The sequence below is a fragment of the Narcine bancroftii genome, chromosome 1 (assembly GCF_036971445.1).
Source record: "Narcine bancroftii isolate sNarBan1 chromosome 1, sNarBan1.hap1, whole genome shotgun sequence".
Classification (NCBI taxonomy): Eukaryota; Metazoa; Chordata; class Chondrichthyes; order Torpediniformes; family Narcinidae; genus Narcine; species Narcine bancroftii.
In genome coordinates, this window is record NC_091469.1 from 27,139,083 (window position 1) to 27,161,769 (window position 22,687).

Consider the following 22,687-nt stretch of genomic DNA (forward strand, 5'->3'; position numbering starts at 1 on the left):
ATTAGATAAATTTTACCCCAATATATCCTCTAAATGTGATAAGTGCACAACTCAGGAAGGTACTTTATATCATATGCTTTGGTTATGTCCCTCCCTCTGTAACTACAAGCCCTCTTATTGCTATTTTTGGAATGAGTAGACTTAATTTTGACTCCATTTTAATCCCATGTGGCTGCTTTTGCTTCTCTGATTGCTAGACGGCTCATTTTGCTGAGGTTGAAAGATGACCCTCCCACACTTACACAATGGTTATCAGATTTGGTGGTATCCCTCTCTCTAGAGAAAATTAGGTGTTCACCTCCAAAAATGAGTATTTTTTTTCTCTCTGGGGTTCATATTTCAATTATTTTAAAAAAATTGATAGATCAATTATTTTTATTTTTTATGAAAAAAATGTCTCCTTTTTTCTATTTCTTCAACAATTAGTATTGAAATTAGCAGTTTTACGCCTGGCTTTGATTAGTAATTGCCTCATATAATAGGTTGGGGTTAGAAATCATTTTATAGTTTTTTTAAAAATCAACAACATGGATCATACGTATCCCATTTACCATTGTTTACTATCGAATTTTAATTTATTGCTCTTTGAACTTTATATCTGTATATCTGTTATTATAATTTTTTTCTTCAAAACCAATAAAAAATTGAAAAAGAAGAGAGTGGTGGGAGTGTGGAACGAGCTGCCATCTGTCGTGGAAAATGCGGCTTACTCTTAAGTTTTAACAATAAATTGGATAGATCCATGGATAGGAGAGGTCTGGAGGGACTGAGCTGAATAATATTTTGGCACAGACTAGAAGGCCTGAATGGCCTGTTTTCTGTGCTGTAGTGTTCTATGGTTCTAGGTAGAGAAGAGTAAAAATGTGTGTGGTGAGGGCAGTACAGCATTGTTAAGGCAGCAAAAATTTTGAAATGGTGAAACACAAAACCTGCAGATGCTGGAGTCTTGAATAAATAATGGAAATCTGAAGGGATTTAATTTCCATGGAGAAAAATGATCAGTCCACATTTTGGGTCAGGGCCCTTTATCAAGATGAAAGTAGGAAGGGGGTGATATCAGGTAGATCAAGGGGAATTAATAAGTGAGGTGAGGTAGGAGCTAGACAGGGACTAAGAATTGATAGAATATTGAACAGTAAGTGGGAAAGGTGGAGAGACAGGTTGAGGGACTGGGGATGGGAGGAAAGTAAGAAAGCAAATTAAGAACGAGAGTTGCTGGAGAAGAGATGGAAACAGTGGAGTCACAAAGAGGAGAGGTTACCCAAAATTGGAATAAAGCAGTGTTTGTGCTGTTAGGTTTAACTCTATCCAGGAAGAATATGAGGTGTTGTTCCTCAAGTTTACATTTAGTAACACCCTGACAATGGATGAGGCCAAGGACAGATATATCTGTGTGGAAATGGTGAAGGGAATTTCAATGATTAGCAACTAGAAGCTGCAGCTTGGAACCACAGACAGAGCACACGAGTTTGATGAAGTGGTCACCTAATCTGCATTTGGTCTCATTAACATAAAGGAGGTCACACCAAGTACACTGAATATACTTCTTATCCCTCTTTCTGCTTTAGTCTCAATAAAAGATCTTGACCTGAGATGCTGATTGACTATTTCTACCCATGGATGCTGGCTGACCTACTGAGTGTTTACAGCATTTTCTGTTTTTTATTTAAGTTCTGAACATTGTAATTGTATGATTAAATGCTGTTCCTTGAATTTACTCTGGGGATCATTCAAGAAATGTAGAAGGTCAGAGTCAGAGAGATTAGAGTGGCAGTGGACAGAATTAAAGTGAGGGGTGACTGGAAATAGATTTTACAACATCTGCAAATGTTTTATGCTCCAAATACTGGAAATCCAACCCAATTCTCAAAAAAGGCTTAAGTCTATATATTTATATAGTTCCTTTCATTATCCTAGACATCCTAAAATGTTTTCCTGCCAAAGTAGTACTTGTGAAGTATGTTTGCTGTTGCCATGTAGGAAACAATGTGCCCACAACAAGCTCCCACAAATGAGATCATAACCAGAATTTTTTTTTTTCAATGAATTTGTTTGAGGGATAAATGTATACCATAGATAACACACCTGCTTTTCTTCTAATCAATACCATAGGACCTTTGTGTTTCACCTGAGAGAGTCAGCTGACCTTTGGCTTACTAACTCATCTGAAAGGTGGGATGTTGAACAGTACTGCACTACCTGAGAACATCCTTAGTGTCAGGCTAGTCTGTGCACACAGACCCAAGGTACTTGAACTGACAACTGTCTGAGAGATGAGAAGGTTACCTGCTGAGTCATCTGCACCTGAGGCAATATCACAACATGGAGTAAAGTGCCACTTTACTTCGGTAAAGTTTGATTATCATGTGACATTTTCCCTCTTGAAGTTTTTCTGCCTGTTCTGACTTTGTTGGACCTCCTGATGTGCCTCACATCACTTCTCCGTGGACGTATAATGAGCAAGCCTCAACTGCTAACAAATGTCTCAGGGCATCACCAATAGGGTGCTTCTTGGTCTTTTCCCATCACTTGTACTTTTTTTTTGGAGTGGTTGAATTTAAGAATTCAGAATGCTAGAGATTTGCTGAAATGTAGTTAAAAGTGAAAAAGAAATACTTTGGTCATAGAATGCTGACCTTGCTCAATATTTTACTACAACCCTTGCATGCTTGGTAAACAAGTTAATTGCACAGCTATATTAACACACAACCATCGAAGAACAAGTTAACCATTTGTGGCAAAGGAAGAATTGCTGGAGGAACTCAGCAGTTCAGACAACACCCATAGGTAGAAATGTTTCAGGTCAGAACCCTTTATCAAGTCATGTTAAAGAGTTCAGATCCAAAACATTGACTGTCCAATTCTAACCATGGGTGCTGTCTGACCACTGAGTTCCTCCAGAAATTCTACTCTTTATTCCAGTATCTACAGCTTTTGTGCTTAACCATTTGAGGAATGGTTTTGCAGATTTACCTCTGCACCTTGCTAAGCATCACCAAAACTAATCACATCACTACCACCATCTAAGCCTTCAGTTGCCAATGTCCTAATCTCAAGAACTTCCTTCCTCCTTAAACCTGACATGATGTGACATGACTGCTTATTGTCTTATACAATGTACAGATGCAAAGACAATAAGCTGTCATGTCATGTCAGGTTTAAGGTATAAGCAGCATGGTTAGTGTAGCAGTTAACACAACATTGTTACAGCAGCAGCGACTGGGGTTTGAATCCCACGCTGTCTGTAAGGAGTTTGTATGCTCTCCCCACATCTGCATGGATTTTCTCTGGGTTCTCCAGTTTCCTCCCTCCGTTCAAAACATACCAGGGCCTGTAGGTCAGTTAGGTGTAATTGATCAGCACAGGCTCATGGGCCGAAAGGGCCTGTAATTGTGCTGTATGTTTAAATTTTAAAAAGCATTCTTGCTTCAGCCACACAGGTAGTAAGATAGACCAAAAGCAATAGTATAAATTAAATTACCATGAAAAGAGTTAAGTGTAAAAGAATAGATAAATAAATATTTACTGTAGGAGTTAGTGGGGAAAAAAGTGATGTTTCAAAAGTGTAGGTGGTTCTGTAGTAGTTTATAGCTAGGGTAGTTTAGGAATGTTGAAGAGCTTGATGGCTGTTGGAGAAAAGCTGTTCTTGAACCCAAGGTTGCTGGATGTCAGGTTTCGGTACGTCCTGCCTGAAGGGAGCAGCAAGACGAGATCACTACCAAGAAAAACTTGCCTTTAAAATGTTTCTTAAAACCTACCCTCAACCTGCTTTTATAAGAAACAGAAGTACACCATTCGGCCCCTTGAGTTGCCCTATCATTTTGCAAGATCATAGTTAACTTTTTCTCTCAATTCCAAATCTCTTCATGAAACTGCTCACCATTAGTTTGATTTAACAGCATTCTGGGAGGTGTCCTGAGATGTTTATGCTTCATTATAGCACTATATAGATAGATGTTTCTCAGTTGTGGGCTTCACTTCTTGGACTAACCTCAGTCCTGGGGAATGGTTGAATTTACAACACTTTTTTTTTCAACACTTCAGATGGTGGAGAGTTGGAAACTGGCATTTGGAAGACCCATTCCTGATTTGTAAACTTTGACCCTAATATCAGACAGGTCTCAGATGAAACCAAGCTGGTTGGCTGATGCTGTTCCCAGAAATCATGTGAAGTGTAGACAATGTCAAAAGCTGATTGATTGTGATTTGAACCAATGAAAGACTCAATAACATTCTCCACATTTTTCCTCATCTCCTTTTTGTTCCTCTTGATGAACAACTACTGACGTTGGAAATAGCTTCCTCTTATCTGCAATCATCATTTGAACGCCTCTACTGAATCTCCCCCTTACCTTCCCTCTTGTAATCCCAGTTATCTACAGAACCTTGCCGCTCCCCCTATCCCCATAACCTGGCTCCACTCAGGTAACTCTCTGCTCTGAAGTCATGAACTCGGTGGAAGAGTTTTTGTAATTTTCTGAAGATAACAAAATGAGATTTCAAAATTTTGAAAAAATTGCAGATGCTAGAAATCTGAAATAAAAACAGAGAATTCTGAGTGTTTCCAGCATCTTCTATTTTTGCTAGACATGATCTAACCTAGGCTTCCCTGTTTTGCTGGTTTGATAATTTTAATAAGACCAAAACCTAAATGGGCAAATGGAAAGAATTAATAAGCAATTACATTTCTATAGCACCTTTCATTGTAAAGCATTTTACACCAGCAGTGAAATACAGGAAACAGAATAGCATGCTGCAAACATTCACAAACAGCAAAGTGTTAATAACTAGATCACATGTTTACTGATGTTGATTGAACTCATTTTTCAATAGAAGTAAATTCCATGGGATCTTTCTTGTGCAGCTTAGATTAATGTCTCATTGAGAAGGCAGTGCTGCACCGAAGCTGACACTGGCCTGGAATTTCTGTGGGATCCAATGCCTGAAAATTCTAAATCAGAGGCAAGAAAGAAGCAATATAATGAACAATAAAGTGACTGAATCTGAATATGGTTGAATTCTGAACTCAGGGTTTTTTTTGATATGATGAGTTTATTGTCATATACATTGTACATTGCACATATGCACTAAAACTTTTACTTGTCACACATTATCTCCTCAGAACCAAAGATCATTCGGCCACCCACTGATGTCAGAGTGCTGCTGGGATCGAAGGTCGTGTTACCTTGCAGTACCATGGGGAATCCAAAACCAGCCATTTCATGGTTCAAGGATGAAACCGCACTGAAAGTAGGCACATGTTTCTTCTGGACCTTACATTAACAACCGCCTTTGTGCTTTTCATTTTTGATGATGGATAGGACAGATTTGATCTCAAATGGGTTCCAAAAAGGCCAAAAGACTCCCAGGTACTGGGGAAACACATTGAATTTTTGGAGTGGTGTCATGGTGGCTTATTTGATATAAATGTGCTTTGGGAAATTATGTCCTGTCTCACTGCTTAATTACACAATATAAAAGAAGTATATTTTTATGTTGCTTTTCATGAAATCATGTTTTCCCCAAAATATTTTACAGCCAATGAAACATTTTGATGTGTTTTAGTGCAAGGTTCTCTGTTGCCAATGTGTGCACAGCAAGCTTCTACTACCCCCCCTGAAGTAAATGACCAGGTTATTTGTTCAAATTATGCTAATCTGAGGGATAAATATTGATTTAGGAATGTGGGGTGAATTCTTAGGGATAGAAGTTCTTCTAAGCTAGACTACCTGCACTACAATGGCTCAGAGAGAGGGGGCTACAGAACCATACAGCATAGAACAGGCCCAACTTATCCATGTTGGTATTCTAAGTGAACCTTATTTGCCTGCATTTTGTCCACATCCATCCAAGCCCTACCTATCCATATATCTGTCCAAATAGCTTTTGAATATTGAACTCATACCCACTTTGATAGTTTCCTCTGGCAGTTTGTCCAGATATGGACTGCCATCTGAGGGATAACGTTGCCCCTCAAAACCCTCTTAAATCTCTCCCTCTCAGTTTGAACCTATACCCATTAGTTATAGAAACATATATCCTGGAAAAAAAGTCTGTGAGAATTCACATTATTCATGTCTTCATGATTTTATGTCTCTATAAGGCCACCTCGTCAGCCTCCTGTACTCTGGGGAATAAAGAGCTAGCTTATTGAACCCTCTTTCTGTAACTCAAGCCCTCTAGTTCTGGCAACATCCCAGTAAATCTATTCTGCACCCATTCCAACTTATTGATATCCTTCCTATAGATGGACAACCAGAACTGCACATTCCTAAGTGGGAGGAGCAGAGGTAGGGATGGGCAGGAGGATGGGAAAGAAATAATGTTCCAGGGTTGCATTTATTTTAACATGCTCAATATGCAAAGCTTTGTGTATGCAAGTATTGTGGTCCTGGATCACCTGCACATGTTACAGGAGGACTACATGAGAAACCAAGCCTTTGGAGTTCAATCCTTTATTAGGGTGCATCCTGATGTTGGAGCTGGACATTAAGTGCAGCTGGTTTTACTCTCTGTCCAGGACATATCAAAGTAATTGAAGGTATTGGAACCATTCACAAGGATGTAGTAGTGGGCTCAAGCGGGGATGTTATTTAATGGAGTCTCTGGCTAAGACCTGTTCCTAAACTTGAGATCTTTCTCATTTAATGGTACATTGGAACTACAATATTGGAGCAGAGTCAGCCATTGGATATTGGCCAATCCAATGGTTGACATCACTGTCTAAAGGCCTCCATCTGTTACTGCTCAGAGAACCATACGCAGTATTTATGGTTGACACTTTCCTTATTCTAATATATCCTAATCTTCCGAAGCGTGAGCTGCAATATCCCAAATTTAGATCTCTTTAATCCAACAAATCAAACTCTGTGGCTGTTACTTTATGTAGTTTTAATTTGTTGATAGAATAGATAAACATTTTGCATAGCTTCGCCACAGGACTTTCATAACAGTGAATAACAAAGAATTTACTGTATAAAGATATAAAAATATATAGAGATACAAAAACATAGAGATATAAAAATTCAAAGAAATTTTTTTAATGCTCACGCTTCCTTCAAGTCTTGTAGAAAGAGAACAAGTGGTTAGCCTGGGCAGATATTACAACATATTACATCTTAGTCACCCTACAAACAATAGTTCTCTTAAAGAGACAGGCACAAAATTAACTAAGAATCAAAATCACAAGGTTTTAGCCTTTACAGTGTTGTATTGTACATATGCAGATATAGCAAACAATTCCACTGATCAACTTGTGGTTTCAAAACCATTGCTTGGCTGTTGCAGTATGTGATTAAAATTCTGGACCCTTCTTTGATAAATTGATCTCTCAGGATCCTCACATGAGAGAGCATATGGAACATTAGTTTATGCCTCATATGGTTTTGACCTTCTTCAACTTGACAGAGGTGAGGGTAGGACTGGGGATAGGGCCATACAACCAAGATTGAATTGAGTTGAATTCAATTGTTATCACATAAACTGAGATACAGTGACGAACTTCCTTTTGTGTGGTATCCAGCCGAGTCATCTGAGTACAGAAGGAAATGCAAGAATAAAAAATCATTGTGTTATAATAAAATATAAGTGCAGAACATAGTGTTAAAGAGAAAAATACAGTAAGACAGGGGAAAGGATAATTTTATGTTGATGGGAGATCCATTCAAGAGTCTGTTAGCAGAAGAAAAGAAATTGCCCTTAAATCTTAAGGTGCATGTTTTTGAACTCACGTGCTATATCTTCTTGCTGGGATGGGATGTGCCCTTTAATATATTGGCTGCTTTCCCAAAGCAGTAGGAGGAGAAGTTGAAATCGATGGAGGGGAGGTTGGTTTTTGTGATGGCAACTCACTGCAGTGGTGTTAGGCAGTAAACCTGAAATGATGGAAACCCTTCTGAATCTGAGTTTAAAAGCATCTTATTTCTTCTGAATAGTCTAGAAATTGAAAGTTTGTTTATTTGTCAGAAAATATCTAGTACAGTTAGAAGGATTATTCTGCAAATAGACTAACAGGCTGTCTTTAACATTAATATAGCTTTAAAAAAAGTACAATTTACTGAGTAAAGGATTACAATGAAAATGAAGATCAATTAGCACCAAGCAAGGGCAGCATTAGGGCACTGTTGTGGGCTTCATCAAGACTGTGATGGCTGCAGGGAAGACACTGTTTTTTAACCATTTAGTGCATGCTTCCATAATGGGAGGAGGGAGAAGAGACTGTATGTCCTAGGTGCGATGGGTCTTTCAGTATGTTTTCTAGGCAGTGGGAGATGTAGGAGGAGTCCATGGAGGAAAGAGAAATTTGTATAATGCTTTGAGTTGCATTCATCACCTTTTGTAGTTTCTTCCGATCTTGTGCAGAGAGCTCTCATACAATGCTGAGATGCATCTCGCTGCAATGGGTGCACCTGAAAAAGTTGTTGCGGGACAAGGAAGACATGTCAAACTTCCTCAATCTTCTAAGAAAGTTGAGGCTTTGGTGCATTTTCTTAACCTTCACATCAATAAATGCAAGATTTACTTTAGTTGTGTAAATAGGGCAATGAGTCAGCTTACAGGAGGAAGATTGAAAACTTGGCTGAATGGTGTATTAACAACAACCTCTCACGCAATGTCACCAAATCCAAGGAGGTGATTATGGACTTTAGGAAAGGAAAATCAGAGGTGTACGATCCATTGATCATTGGGAGCTCCAAGGTGGAGAGGGTGAGCAAATGTAAATTCTTGGGGGTGGGGGGTGTTACTATCTTGGAGAACCTTTCCTAAACCCATTCTCATCATGAAGAAAGCATGTTAGTGCCTCTACTTCCTCAGGAGTCTGCAGAAACTCTGCATTCAGTTGGTTTACTTTTTCTTTCTCTGTTTATATTTCCCTCTTTTATAATACGTATATTTCTTTGTGTGTACCGTTTATAGTTACTAATGAAGGGCTCAAGCCCAAAATGTTGGTTATGTACCTTTATCTTTTCTATATAAAGTACACCATTTGACCTGCTGAGTTTCTCCAGCATTGTGTTTTTACATAAATATAAATTTTGCCATGCCCACAGGAAAAAAATAATCTCAGACTTATACATAATGTCATGTATGTACTCTGACAATAAATTTGAAGCACCAGTTCAGGTCAGTGGAGATATTTACTCCTAAGAATTTGAACCAGAAACAATGGATGGAGAGAGCAAATCTGGGAGGAAGATGGTAGGAGAGCAGGCAAAATAATATTGGTTTAACCATATAACCATATAACCACTTACAGCACAGAACAGGCCAGTTCAGCCCTACTAATCCATGCCGTAGCAAATCCCCACCCTCCTAGTCCCACTGACCAGCACCCGGTCCATACCCCTCTAGTCCCTCCCTATCCATGTAACGATCCAGTCTTTCCTTAAATGTAACCAATGATCCCGCCTCGACCACGTCTGCTGGAAGCTCATTCCACATCCCCACCACCCTCTGCGTAAAGAAATTTCCCCTCATGTTCCCCTTATAATTTTCCCCCTTCAATCTTAAACCATCTCCTCTAGTTTGAATCTCCCCCTTTCTTAATTGAAAAAAGCCTATCCACATTTACTCTGTCTGTCTCTTTTAAAATCTTAAACACCTCTATCAAGTCCAAATGGTAGGCATGGATGTGGGGGACTGAATGGCCTATTGTCCATGTGGTATGAATTTATGGACAATGTGAGGACCCTCTCAGACAAATATCGTATTTTGAACATGGTCCAAACCAATACAAGAGAGTTAAATGTGCTCCTCCTGGACATTTTCTGGGCATGTCGCCAGATGGACAAGGTTCTGGAGCATCATGAAAAGAGCCACAGGAGAGGGGGAAGGGAGAGTCAGATTGAGAGGAAAATGAAGACAATAAAGGATGGAGAATCAGGGCATTGGCTTGCCATCAATGGGACTGGAATTTGGGGCTGATAACGGGAGGAATAAGGCATCAAATCAGGGTGAGAAGATGTGTGAGAGCCAGGGATGAAGTTGGCATTATTTTTAACTTCCTGTTTGATAAGTTTCACAGCTTTGCCAAGTATAGTAGATATCCAACAGAGATCAGCCAAACTTCACTTGGTTGGAAAATCCTCCTTGTGACATAGTTCCAAGATCACATTCCACTTTCCATATCTCTGCAGAGAAAACTTATAAGGGTTTGACTTTTGGGAGGGTTCATACCTTGTGTTCATGGTGTTAGTCCAAGTTAAGCTATTTCTTCTTAAATTGTGCTGCTGTATGCCTCTCCTGCCTTTCTCTGCTTAAGTAGTCTGCATCCTTCATGGCCCACCTGCAAATGGTTATTCAGTGAGTGACTTCAAAATATGAATTGAGTGCCATGTATAAGATTTTCTAGCTCTTGTTTTGTTTATAACGTGAAAGTAATGTAATATTTGTTCACAGAATGACCAGCCTCGAACTTCTGTCCTTGAGTCTGGGAACTTAAGAATTCGCAATGTTCAGCTTGAAGATGCAGGAAAATATCAATGTTTGGCAAGAAACAGCCTGGGCTTCGAGTATTCCAGATCTGCAGCTCTGGAGGTGCAGGGTAGGTCTAGTAACAAAGAACAATAACTCAAGAAATAATGATCCCATCGAGTCCATGTTTAATTGATCTCTTTCAAATTAATTAATGTGTTAAATGACTTAAAAGAGAAATGGATTAACACCTTTATTAAAATTACTTTCAGCTAATGTGGTTGAGGATCATTTTACCGCAAATATTTCTGAACAATTAACTTGCACAAAGTCACAGACACAAACAAAATCATAGACATACACACAGTCACAGACTGTGTCACAGATGCAGACCCATGCAGACAGTACCAAATTTTTCACTACTCAATACTGCTTACATTAGTCATCATTTCAGCTTTTGGAAAAGGGATCTGAAGATTCCTGGAATAACTGACTGTAAATTCTGAATCATAGAAATTTCTGACAATGGAAATCTAACAAGTATAACGCCAGCATTAGGAAGTCATCTTCCAAATAAAATCTTTGAATCACTCCATGCTAGGCAGCCGTGCTTTCAGCCGACTAAGCCTGAAATCCCCTCCATGAATCTCTCTGCCTTTGCATCTCCCTCTTCTTAAAGACACTTATTTGAAATCTAGCTACTTAACCATCCATTTGATGATCCTAGGTTGGCCATTTTAAGGAGGACATGGTCGTAAAAACAACAACTGCAAGCACACTTTATCCTCCTTTGGATTGGCCACCCTAAAATTCCTAACCCTCCATAGAGTTTCTCTGTTAATAATCCTGCAAATGCCTTGACTCATTTCCCTCTGTTAAAAAGCGCTTTATAAATCCCAACTGCTGTTGAATTTTCCAACAGCATCTTCCTGGTTAAAATCATTAATTGGATAATCAATAGTCAACAACATTAAAAAAAAACCTCTCCACCATTGCAGCATTTCTTTCTGCGAATGTGGTTATCTTGTTTGCACGACAGCTTATTTTCCGATATTTATTTGCTTTTCTCCCCTATTCATTGTGCAGATTTTAACATGACAAATGCAACTGAAAGAGGTATTTTGCTGATAAGCTCAATGCAAGTGTGCTGTGACTGGTGCTACTAATATAGAATCACACCTGACTGGGGAGAACTCTTAATAGACATTTGTTTAAAGGGAAAATATACTCAAAGCTCCAGTTTGCAAGTCTGTGCTCAACTGTAAAAGAGCACAGATGAGAGAAGCTTGAACGTAAAAACAGAAAATTCTGGAAATACTCAGCAGCATCTATGGAGAGAGAGGAACAGAGTTCTCATTTTACACCAATGCCCTTTCTTCAGAGATGTAAATAAAATATTTTTCAAAATGCAGAGAAGAAGCGTGTCCACAAAATGCAAGGTTCTGACATAGAAGACTGAGGAGAGATCAAATGATAAAAGGGATAACCGAACAAAATAAGGCAGAAATGCTGAGCACTCCCAGGATTTTCTGTTTCATTTTGGAGTTCTAGTAGCCAAAACACTTTGCTGTTTGCATTTAATTGCATGTTCACTTCTCCCAATAAGAAGCTTTTGTTGCACAAGCAAGAGTTCTGAAGCTTCCACGGGCCCTGAATTTGTTGCTTGCTAGATTCTGCTCGTTTTGAATGTGGCGTGCTATTAGCAAGGAGGGTTAAGAACACATGGGCTCTTAAGTGCTAATGCATGTCTGTTGATATTATTTTGTATTCATTATGAATGGTATCTATACTCAGAAACGTATACCTTTTTTCATCACCTCAAACTTTGTGCACTGCTTCCAATATGTTAAAAATACACAGAACTATTTATTTTTCTGGGTGTGAAAGATCAGCCTTACTCAGAGGACAGAGGCATCTAAAAAGTTGCAGCATCACAAACCTACCTCCACAGAGATGACAGAAGCTCAGAAATAAGCCTTGCAGTGAAGACAGTGCATTTTCTATTTTATACAGGCCTCTACCTATCACTCTTACTCACAGAAAATCAGCCCATCATTTTATTCCTTTCTCCCCTCACGGATATCTCCTTAAATATCTGTTAATTAATATACTCGCTGCCTGTGGAAATAAATATCATCAGGGAAGTTTTTTCCCAGCTTACCCACTGACTGATGACAATGACCACCCATAGAACACTACAGCACAGAAAAAAGGGCATTTGGCCCCTCTAGTCTGTGCCAACCATCATCTCCCTAGTCCCACTGAACTGTACCCATTCCATAACCCTCCAGGACTCTCCCATCCATGTACCTATCCCATTTATTCTTTATTCTTGAGCCTGCTTTCACCACATTAGATGGCAGCTCATTCCACACTCCCACTATTTCTCCCTAAGCTTCTCCCTAATGTTCCCCCCAAACCTTTCCTCCTTCAATTTAAAACTACGACCTCCCGTATTTATCTCCCCTAATCTAAATGGAAAAAGTCTATTTGTATCCACTCTCTCTATACCTCTTAAAATCTTGTGAATCTCTATCAAATCTCCCCTCATTTTTCTTCGATCCAAGGAATAAAGACTTAACCTATTTAATCTTTCCCTGTAACTCAACTCCGGAAGACTCAACAACTTCCTAGTAAATCTTCTCTGCACTCTTTCAATCTTATTGATATCCTTCATGTAGTTAGGCACCCAGAATTGTACACAATATTCCAAATTTGGCCTCACTAATGTCTTAAATAACTTCAACATAATATCCCAAATATTATTCTCAAAACTTTAATTTATAAAGGCTAAGATACAAGCTTTCTTTACAAATCTGTCCACATGCGATGCCACCTTCAGGGAATAATGATCTCTCTGCTCCTCCGCACTCCTCAGTGCCCTATCATTTAGTGTATATCTCCTACCTTAGTTTGCCCTTCCAAAATGCATCACCTCACACTTGTCTGCATTAAACTCCAATTGCCATTTTTTGGCCAATTCTTCTAGCTGGTCCAGATCCCTCTGCAAGCTTTGAAAATATTCCTCGCTGTCCACAACACCTCCTATCTTTGTGTCATCAGAAAATTTGCTGATCAAATTCTCCACATTGTCATCCAGATCATTGATATATACAACAAACAATAATGGTCTCAACACTGATCCCTGAGGCATACCATTAGTCACAGGCCTCCAATCTGAGAAGCAATCATCCACTACCATCCTCTGACTTCTCCCATACAGTTTCAAATCCAATTTACCACCTCTCCATGATATCTATTGTCTGAACCTTCTGAATAATTTCCCGTGTGGGACCTTGTCAAGATCGTAAAGACAACAACCACAGCCTTTCCTTCATCTACTTTCTTGGTAACCTCCATGAAAAACTTTATAAAAATCATTAAATATGGCCTACCATGGAAAAAAAAAACATGCTGACTATCATTAATCAGTCCCTGGCTGTCCAAATACATGTATATTCAATCTCTCAGAACACCCTCCAATAATTTACCTACCACTAACATGAGGCTCACTGGCCTGTAATTACCTGGTTTATTTTTGAGGCATCTAACCATGTAGAACTGACAGCCATGAAGATGATGATGAGACAATAATCTTAGTTCAAAAAAACCCCACTTTCTAAAGAAGGAAAGAGTAGTTCTGGGGGTTGGGGCACTGACATTCAGTAATGTGGAATTGAAGGATACAGAGCATCGTTAGAGAGTCAAAGCAAAGATATTGGAATAATTTAAGATGCATGATGCAATGGGACAATATCAGGATCTCTTGGGGGTGCATGAATTAAAATAAGATGATTACCCTTTCTTATTTGTAATCCTCTAATAATCAAGCACTCTTCTCCCCTCTTCCTCCTCTGTGCTATGATATTCCATGTTCTATTCAAATAATTGTTCTTTATCGAGCCTGCCCATTTTAGTCTGACTTGGCTTACTTTAGCATTGGTCTCTTTATGCTTAAATAACTATCCAGAATGGATAGTTTGGCTCTCTTTGCATCTCACTCCTTCCCATCTTACTGCTCTCTGCATATGCATGTTGTATTCATGGTTTTCTTTTAGTCAGCATTGATTCCAAAATTCTGGCTACATCATATCAACGACTCATTCTTAAAGCTTCTCCCACCCATGTTCATCTGAGCTATTATATTAGCAGTGCAATCTAAAAGAGGGCATGGCAGAGTACAGGCTCTCTCATTTGTTTGCTTCAGTTTGAAAGCACTTTGTGTATATGGAAAATCCACTTCCCATAGGATGACAAATGTTTTTGTACTAACATCTCTGGAGTTGGACTTGAACACCCAACTTTCTACATTGGACATGAGAGAGCCTCCAGCTGATTTGCTCCCAATAGGGATATGTTTTTGGATACTTCCATTAACAGTACCACAGTCTCAGGATGTCCATCTGTCAATACCACACCATGCCAGAGAACTTACAGTCATTGAACACATTCATGATGACACCAATGTCTGCAATCTTGATACAGCTCCTTGGGAGTGTTGCAGCATCATCTACAATGTTAGCTGTTGTTTCCGTGTATTGTTTAAAATGCTTGTGAACTTTCTCTCTAATCTGGTACTTTGTAAGATGTTTTTACCCTCAACAACTTCTCTTTTGATTCCTCCTGCTTGCTACAAGCCAAGTCATGGGTTTGATTTTGTTTTAAGCAGGGTCAAACCAGGTTGTTGGTCCTGTGATAATGTTGCACTAACTGCTATGCCAACCGTGCTGCCTATTTGACTTTAAATGGAACTTGATAAAACTCTCTGATGGTGTGCAAAGACTTTGGGGTGTGGAAGGAAACTGGAACACCCAGAGGAAATCGATGTATTTACATGCAGAACATGCAAACTCCACATAGACAGTAGCTGAGCTCAGGATTAAATCCAGGCCTTTGGCCATGTGAGGCATCAGCTCCACTGGCTGAGCCACAGTGCCAACTTACTTTCCAGGAAGGATCTTTGAGAGTTATATTGCCACTGATGAGATAGAAACAATAGTAATGTGCACAAAAATCTTGAACTAAGAAGTCCGTACCTTATTATTGAGCCTTAACTCACTCAGAAAGGTACACAGGATTGGCCAATACCATGTTAACACAAAGTTCTTCTGTGCAACACTGTTTCTCAGTCTTAATGAAGGCTTCCATCCCAAAACGCCAACCAATCTTTTTCTCCTCCTGTTATTTGACCTGCTGAATTCCTCCAGCAGTTGTCATTTGTTCCAGATTCCACCAACTGGAGTCTCTTGTGTGTCTTTATTGTTTTTCAAAGGGTTGTGCTGATACTTTTTCATGTCAGCATCTGTCTTTAAATTAAATACTGTGCATGGAGAAATCTCATGAACAACAGTTGAAAATGCCGTAAAAGAAACTCGAACAGCTTTTGTGAAAAGACAAACATACTGGTCAATCACCTCTTGTCAGTTCTGATTAACAACTTAATTAAGTCATAACTCAGATAAACTTATGACCTGCAGCAAAACCATCATCTCAACAAAACGCTGAATCCTCTCACTGTTCACTTCAAAACTGGGTTGGAGAGATCAAGAGGGTTAATACCAATAACCATCATTAACACATAGCTGCTAATATTTGCCTTGTGAAAATACTCATGAATAATTTGCTAGGCTGGCAATTAGCTTGCTTGCTCTCCATTTGCTTTAAGCCTCAAAACTGACTGCTTGGCTGTGTTGACAGGATATATTCTTACCATCAGTATCATCTCAAGTCTCCGCAAAACACTGAGCACCTATTCCATTATGGTCCATTATACTGAGAGTCATCATCAGCTCTGTCATTTCCTCTGGATTATACCAACACTTTCAATATCTGATCTCCAAGAGATTTACTATCTGTTCAACCCCAATAACCACTAAGGTATATCATCTGCATCCTCTGCATTGTGCACCAATTCCAAGTCATCCATGATGAATGAACACTTTCTGACATCAGCAAACTAATGTGAAACCATATTATCTCAGGATGTAATGTTAAGGATGAATAATAGATACATTAGTGATTAAGTGTATGCGAGCTAATATTTCACTTATGGGCTTGCACCTGTGGTTTTATTAACAGTATTTATTCAAGTGCTCGCTATTAACCTTATTTCTTCTGCCAAACTGGAAGATTTTTTTCATTGTAACGTACTCCTTGTTTCTTTATGATGATAGAAGGAAGTGAAACTCTGCAGGACGTCAAAGGTATCCTCAACTTGTTCATATTAAATGTATCTTGTGGAATGAGATTTTCATGCTGTGTGAATCACCTTGATGAACTCGCTTACTTTACATAAGAAGTGTTCATTCACAAGAAATTATAATTCTAAAGTCAAAACTTCCGCAGCTTAATAGTTGGTCCAAATCAGTAAAATTAGTAAATTCAGCAGAGCAGAGACCTCATTGAGCTGAGAGAACAGAACCATGTGCCTGTCTGGAATCACTGCATTACATTTCCTTACCATCTCCCCAAATTTGAAAGAAAGAAAGGGGAATAGGCTATTTTGTCCCTCAAACCTGTCCTCCCATTCAATTAGATGGTGGCTAATCTGAATTTCAGCCCCGTTGATACAAAATCTTTTAATACCATCAGAATAATCAGAATCCTTCAGTCTCGGGGTCTTGAGGTTTACAGACCAAGAGCTTTTTAGAGGAAAAGGATTCCAGATTTCCACTCTTTAATGCGATTTTTGATTTTTCCATAAAGAGTCTGACATTAATATTAAGATTATGCCCCTTTATTTTGTGAAACCCCCCTCCCCACTAAACATACCCTTTCGGCTTTGCACATCTTATCATAAAGACTGCAATCTGAATATTCCTTAATATTCTGCATGGGCAGGAGTTCAGACCTGGTCCATGCAACTAGGTGATGTAATGTACCCTTTTAGCTTCAGTGTCATTGAGGTGAATTGGCACTTCTTGCTAAAATCGTTCTCCAGCAATTAATGCTTTTGTCAGAGTAGTGCACATAGTAGAGCTGTTGCCAATCAGCTCCAGAGAACCAGATTCAACTCTGACCTCCAAAAATGATAGCAACAAAAAATTTATGCTGAAGCCTTGTAAAATGGTTGAGCCAATTCTGGAGAGTTGTCCGCAGCCTTGATGATGGAACCAAAATCAGAACGTATTTTAGCAAAAATTTTGAAAAAAAAATAATGACAAGGATTTTGATGTAAGAATTTGCTTCCAACCTGTTGTTAAAACCGGATGAGGCATTAGTGAGCAATGTGACCCCGGTTTATCACACTTGCCCTTTGAAAAAGCTGTCCAATTAAACCATGGTGCTTCTCTCAAAGATTCCCTCTTCGTGTATTTCTCAAATTATCTTTTGAATTTCCTTCCACCTGAATATTCTACCCAACTACCCAGCCTGTTCAAAGTAAATTCTCCTCATCTTCCCCTTGCTTCTTTTGACAGCCAGCCACCATCCTTGCCCTTGCTGACTTCCCAGCTGATCCAAAGACTTCTTTTCTCTCCTACTCAAATCCCTTGATGAGACTTTCCTATAACTTTCTCTGTTCTGAAGAGAAATCAGAGATTTCCTCACTCATCATGGAATTGAGGTCTCTCATCCCACAGCAGTTAGTGGAGTGGGGGTGGGGGAGGGGGAGATTATGTTAAAACTGCATATAAAGATAGAAATGAAAGGATTGTGCATGATAGGAAAAATGTCCTGACGTGTGTCTATTTCATTGCAAGGTGGATTGTAGGAAAGACAGTCAAGTTTAGAGCGTGGATTGGCATGTGGAATTTTGACATTGTGGTTATTAGTGAAACGATTGCAGGAGGGGCAAGACTGCAGCTCAATGTGGCAGGGTTCTATTGTTTCAACGTTATAGTCTCACAGAGATGAAAGGGGGAGGGATGGCATCGTTAGTCGGAAAAATATCACAGCAGTGCTGACAGGACAGTCTAGAGAGCTCATTTACTGAGGCTATATAAAGGTAAAGGTTCCATTATTGTCACATAACACTACATTTAGAATATAACATACACGAAATTATTTAACTTTGTATATCGTAAGGAAGACTGAGAGTCACCACTTTGTCAAGCGATCCTCACAGAAATGAGGCCCCAGTGAGGAATGAACTCACAACCCCTGATTTACAAGACCAGTGCTCTAACCACTGAGCAACAGGAAAGGAATGATAATATCATTGAGGTAGTTTTATAGACCAACCAACAGTCAGCAAGAATTGGAGGAGCAAATCTGCAGAGGTAACAGATAGTTGCAGGAAACAAAGTTGAGATAGTAAGTGATTTTAACTTTCCACATACGATTGGACTCCCATACTGTAAAAGGGCTGGATGGTTTAGAGTTTGTCAAGTGTGTTCAGGAAAGTTTTCTAAATTTTGTGATACATGTTCATGATGATGAGCCTGATTCTGATTCTAGTTCCAAATCAATATGTAGAGGTACCTGTCACATTTGTGGCCCGAAATGTGAAGTTAATAAAACATTAAACACAAGTTTATCAGGTAAACTTCTCTGTGGCTTTTTATTCTCCGGTTTCCTTTGTTCTCTTGCTTGTGTTCTTATCTCTCTCTCATACCACGTGACTTCCGGTATATTTCATACATATTCATTATCATGACATCCCTCCTTTAATCAGAAATAAACTTTACCTTCACTTATCAATATCCCTCGGAAACATACAAACATCGTAACTAATGGTAATACTATAACTCAACTACATAAAATTTACTTCCTACAGCATTCATACATGCACTTTATGATATAAGATTAAAATACTGTCCCAAAGTTTTTATCAAAACTATGGCACAAAGTCTTCGTATCGTTTGGGCGCTTTCCGGTTTCGTTTCGGCCTGCCTGCGATATTGTCGTCGCTTCTCGGTTGTTCACTCTCAGCGTCGGAAATACTGCTCGCCACGGCTTCGGGTGTTTCTGGCGCTCTAGTCACTTCATCAGGAGTGCTGGTAACTGCCTCTGGAACATCATCAGGTCTCTCAGTTTCAGCATCTCGTATTATCCTTTCAACCTCTTCGCTCGATGTATCTCTGGACTGGTACCTTTTTACACTTGATACATTTCTCTTATACAGGACTCCAGTCGGAGACTTGACTGTCACCATACTGCCACTTCTGGATACGACAGTATAGGGTTGATGGTAATAAGGTGTGTCTAGCTTACCACCAGTTTCATGCCTCACTAGAACATTATCTCCTGGCATGATGTCTGAGTACTTGGCTCCACGTTTCGAATCTGTGTACAGCTTTGCTGCACCTTTCTTTTCAGCATCGTGGTCCCTCATCTCCTGGTCGTCTTGGATTTCCTTTATTTCTGGCATTTTTGTGCGGATTTTTCTCCCAAAAAATGCTTCTGCAGGACTTTTTCCAGTGATTGCATGAGGCGTTGCTCGATAGACCGCCACATAAGATAGCAATGCTTCTCGCCAATTTTGTCCTTCTGCGTGTGCAATCCTCAATCGTTTTTCAATGGACTGATTTTGTCTCTCTACTTCTCCGTTGGCTTGGGGCCATTTCAGAGTTACTTTATGATGGTGGATACCTGTGGTCCTCATGTAATCCGTAAATGTCTCTGAAATGAATTGTGGACCATTGTCAGAGTATAATGTAACAGGTAATCCATATCTTGCGAATATCTCTGCTAATGCTTGTATTGTTTTTTCAGTGGTTGTTGACTTCAACACCACGTACTCATAGTATCTGCTGTAGTAATCTATCACTACCATAATTGATTCACCCGTTGGTAAAGGTCCAAGAAAATCAACAGCTACGTCGATCCATGGTCCTGTCGGAAATTGCGTACTCCGGATCGGTTCTGGCAGATTACTCCTACTTGTGATTTGACATCCGTGACAAGTTTTAACAAATTTCTCTGCGTCTTTATCACAACTTGGCCACCATACCTTGGTCCTGAGGTTTTGCTTGGTACCAACAATACCTAGGTGTCTTTCATGCGCTAAGGATACGATCTTCGGTCTCAATCTTTGCGGAATCACCAATCTGCAACCTCTTAATTCACACTGTCCGATGCAACAAAGTTCGTCTCTAATGGGAATGTAAGCTTTGTGAGTACACTTGTCCCATTGTCCACTCTGTATGCATTCTCTTACTTCCCTGAGTTCTGGATCACGTTCGGATTCTCTCTCGACTTCCTTCGTAGTCATAGCTTTCGGTGTCGCCTGAATAGCTACGAAGCATACAAAGCTCTCTGTTTCTGTTCCCAATTCTGACTTGGATTGTGGACCTCCATCCTTCACCAATCTGGACAGCGGATCTGCAATGTTTGTTTTCCCTGAAATGTGGATTACTTTATATTTGTAGGGTTGTAGTCTGAGCTTATGATCTGTGATGAGTTCAAATTCAATGCCGTATAAATATGCATGGAACCTCTCACAGGCCCATACAAGTCCGAGTGCTTCTTTCTCTGTCTGAGAGTATCTTCTCTCCACATCTGATAATGATCTGCTGGCATAGGCAATGATTCTTGGTCCTCCATCATGCATCTGGACCAACACGGCTCCTAAACCAACAGGGCTGGCATCTGCTATGACTTTGGTTGATGCCGCCGGATCGTAATATCCAAGAGTTTTTGCATCTGTCAGGCTTTGCTTCAGTGCTGTGAACGCTTTCTTCTGCTCAGATCCAAAATGAAATGGTACACCTTTCCTGGTTAGTTTCCTTAGTGGTTCTGCCACTGTAGCAAAATTAGAAATGAACTTTGCACAAAAATTGACTAATCCTAGGAAACTCCTCACCTCTGTTGCGTTCTGAGGTGCACGTGCCTCTTCAATAACTTTCACCTTGGCCTCTGCAGGGTTTAGTCCTTCCTGTGTAAGTCTGTGTCCCATGAAGTCTATTTCTGACACACCGAACTGGCACTTGTTTCCATTCACGGTAAGGCCTGCCTCCTGTAGTCTAGATAATACATGCCTCAACCGTTTGTCATGCTCTTCCTTCGTTGGTGCATGGACTATGATGTCGTCAGAAATGTTGGCAACTCCAGGAATGCCTTGAATCACTCGATGGATTTCATACTGGTAGATCTCCGAAGCTGCATTAATTCCAAATGATAGTCTCTTGTAACGATACAATCCACAGTGAGTCACAAATGTAGTTACATCTCGGGAACCTGGATCCAGCTCTAATTGATGATTGCCCCATTTCAGATCAATTTTTGAGAATACCTTGCTGGTAGTTAGTTCTTGAAGTATTTCCTCCACTGTTGGTATAGGGTGTCGTTCTCTAATTATAGCTTCATTGGCCATTCTCATGTCAACACATAGTCTTATGTCACCCTTTAGTTTGGGCACAATCACTACGGGACTGACCCATTGTGTCGAATGTTCCACCGGTTCAATAATGTCTTGTTCCATCAATTCTTTAATTTTGTCTTCGACTTTCCCACGAAGTCCAAACGGAGTTCGGCGCATTGGTTATGCCTTGGGTTTGACTGTTTCATCTACCGCTAGCTTCAATTGTCGACCTTTCAGCTTTCCTACTCCTTGGAAGACTGCGGGGAATTCTTGCTTCATATCCTCGTATGACTGAATTGAATTGACACAAGCTCCAATATGAAGTATTGCCAGGTCTTGCGCTGTGCTTCTACTCAGCAATGGTTCTCCTCTCTCTTCTATGACCATAAACTCTGCTTCGGTGTACTTATCTCCAGCTTCAACAGTTGCAGTAAAACATCCAATGGTCTGCAATGGCTTGCTTGCTGTGTATGGATACAGTTTCTTGGAACACTTCTTTGAGGTACAGATGATCTTTTTCCTTTTCAACTTCTCCCATAAATGTCGATCAATCACATTACTGTCACTGCCTGAGTCTACAATGACCTGCACTGACACTCCACCAATGATCACTGGGACCTTCTCATGATGTACTTCATTCAACGTAAATTGGTAACAACTCTGTTCCTCCTGGGTATCATCATCGTCACCGTCTATCTGGCGAATGGTATCTTTCTTTCCAGGATACTTTCCTTTCCCCCAGGCTTTGCCTTTGGAAGTTGTACTCTTCCTCTTCTGGTCTGCATTGGACTTGCTTTTGCACTTCTTTGCAAAGTGGTCCTTACCTTCACACTTTCTGCAAACTTTGCCTTTGGCCGGGCAATATGGGTCTTTTCCAAAGTGACCTCGGTTTCCACATCGATAACACTCCACGTCATGTGTCGGCATATATCTTGGCTGGTTATGGCGATGTGAGAGCCTCTTAATTTGCTGGCTTGAGTTGTCTTTCAGGGTCATGGTATGAAATTGCCCTTCAACAGCCTCTAATGCAGC

The 22,687-nt window shown here is 39.9% G+C and overlaps 1 protein-coding gene across 1 annotated transcript in view; it reads left to right on the plus strand.

The window, feature by feature from the left end:
- Positions 1-22,687, plus strand: part of musk (muscle, skeletal, receptor tyrosine kinase) — a 185,870-nt gene that overhangs the window by 25,868 nt on the left and 137,315 nt on the right. The window contains exons 4-5 of the mRNA XM_069922949.1: positions 5,123-5,250; positions 10,399-10,543. Of these exons, the coding sequence (XP_069779050.1) occupies positions 5,123-5,250; positions 10,399-10,543 (273 nt within the window). The remainder of the gene's footprint in view (positions 1-5,122; positions 5,251-10,398; positions 10,544-22,687) is intronic.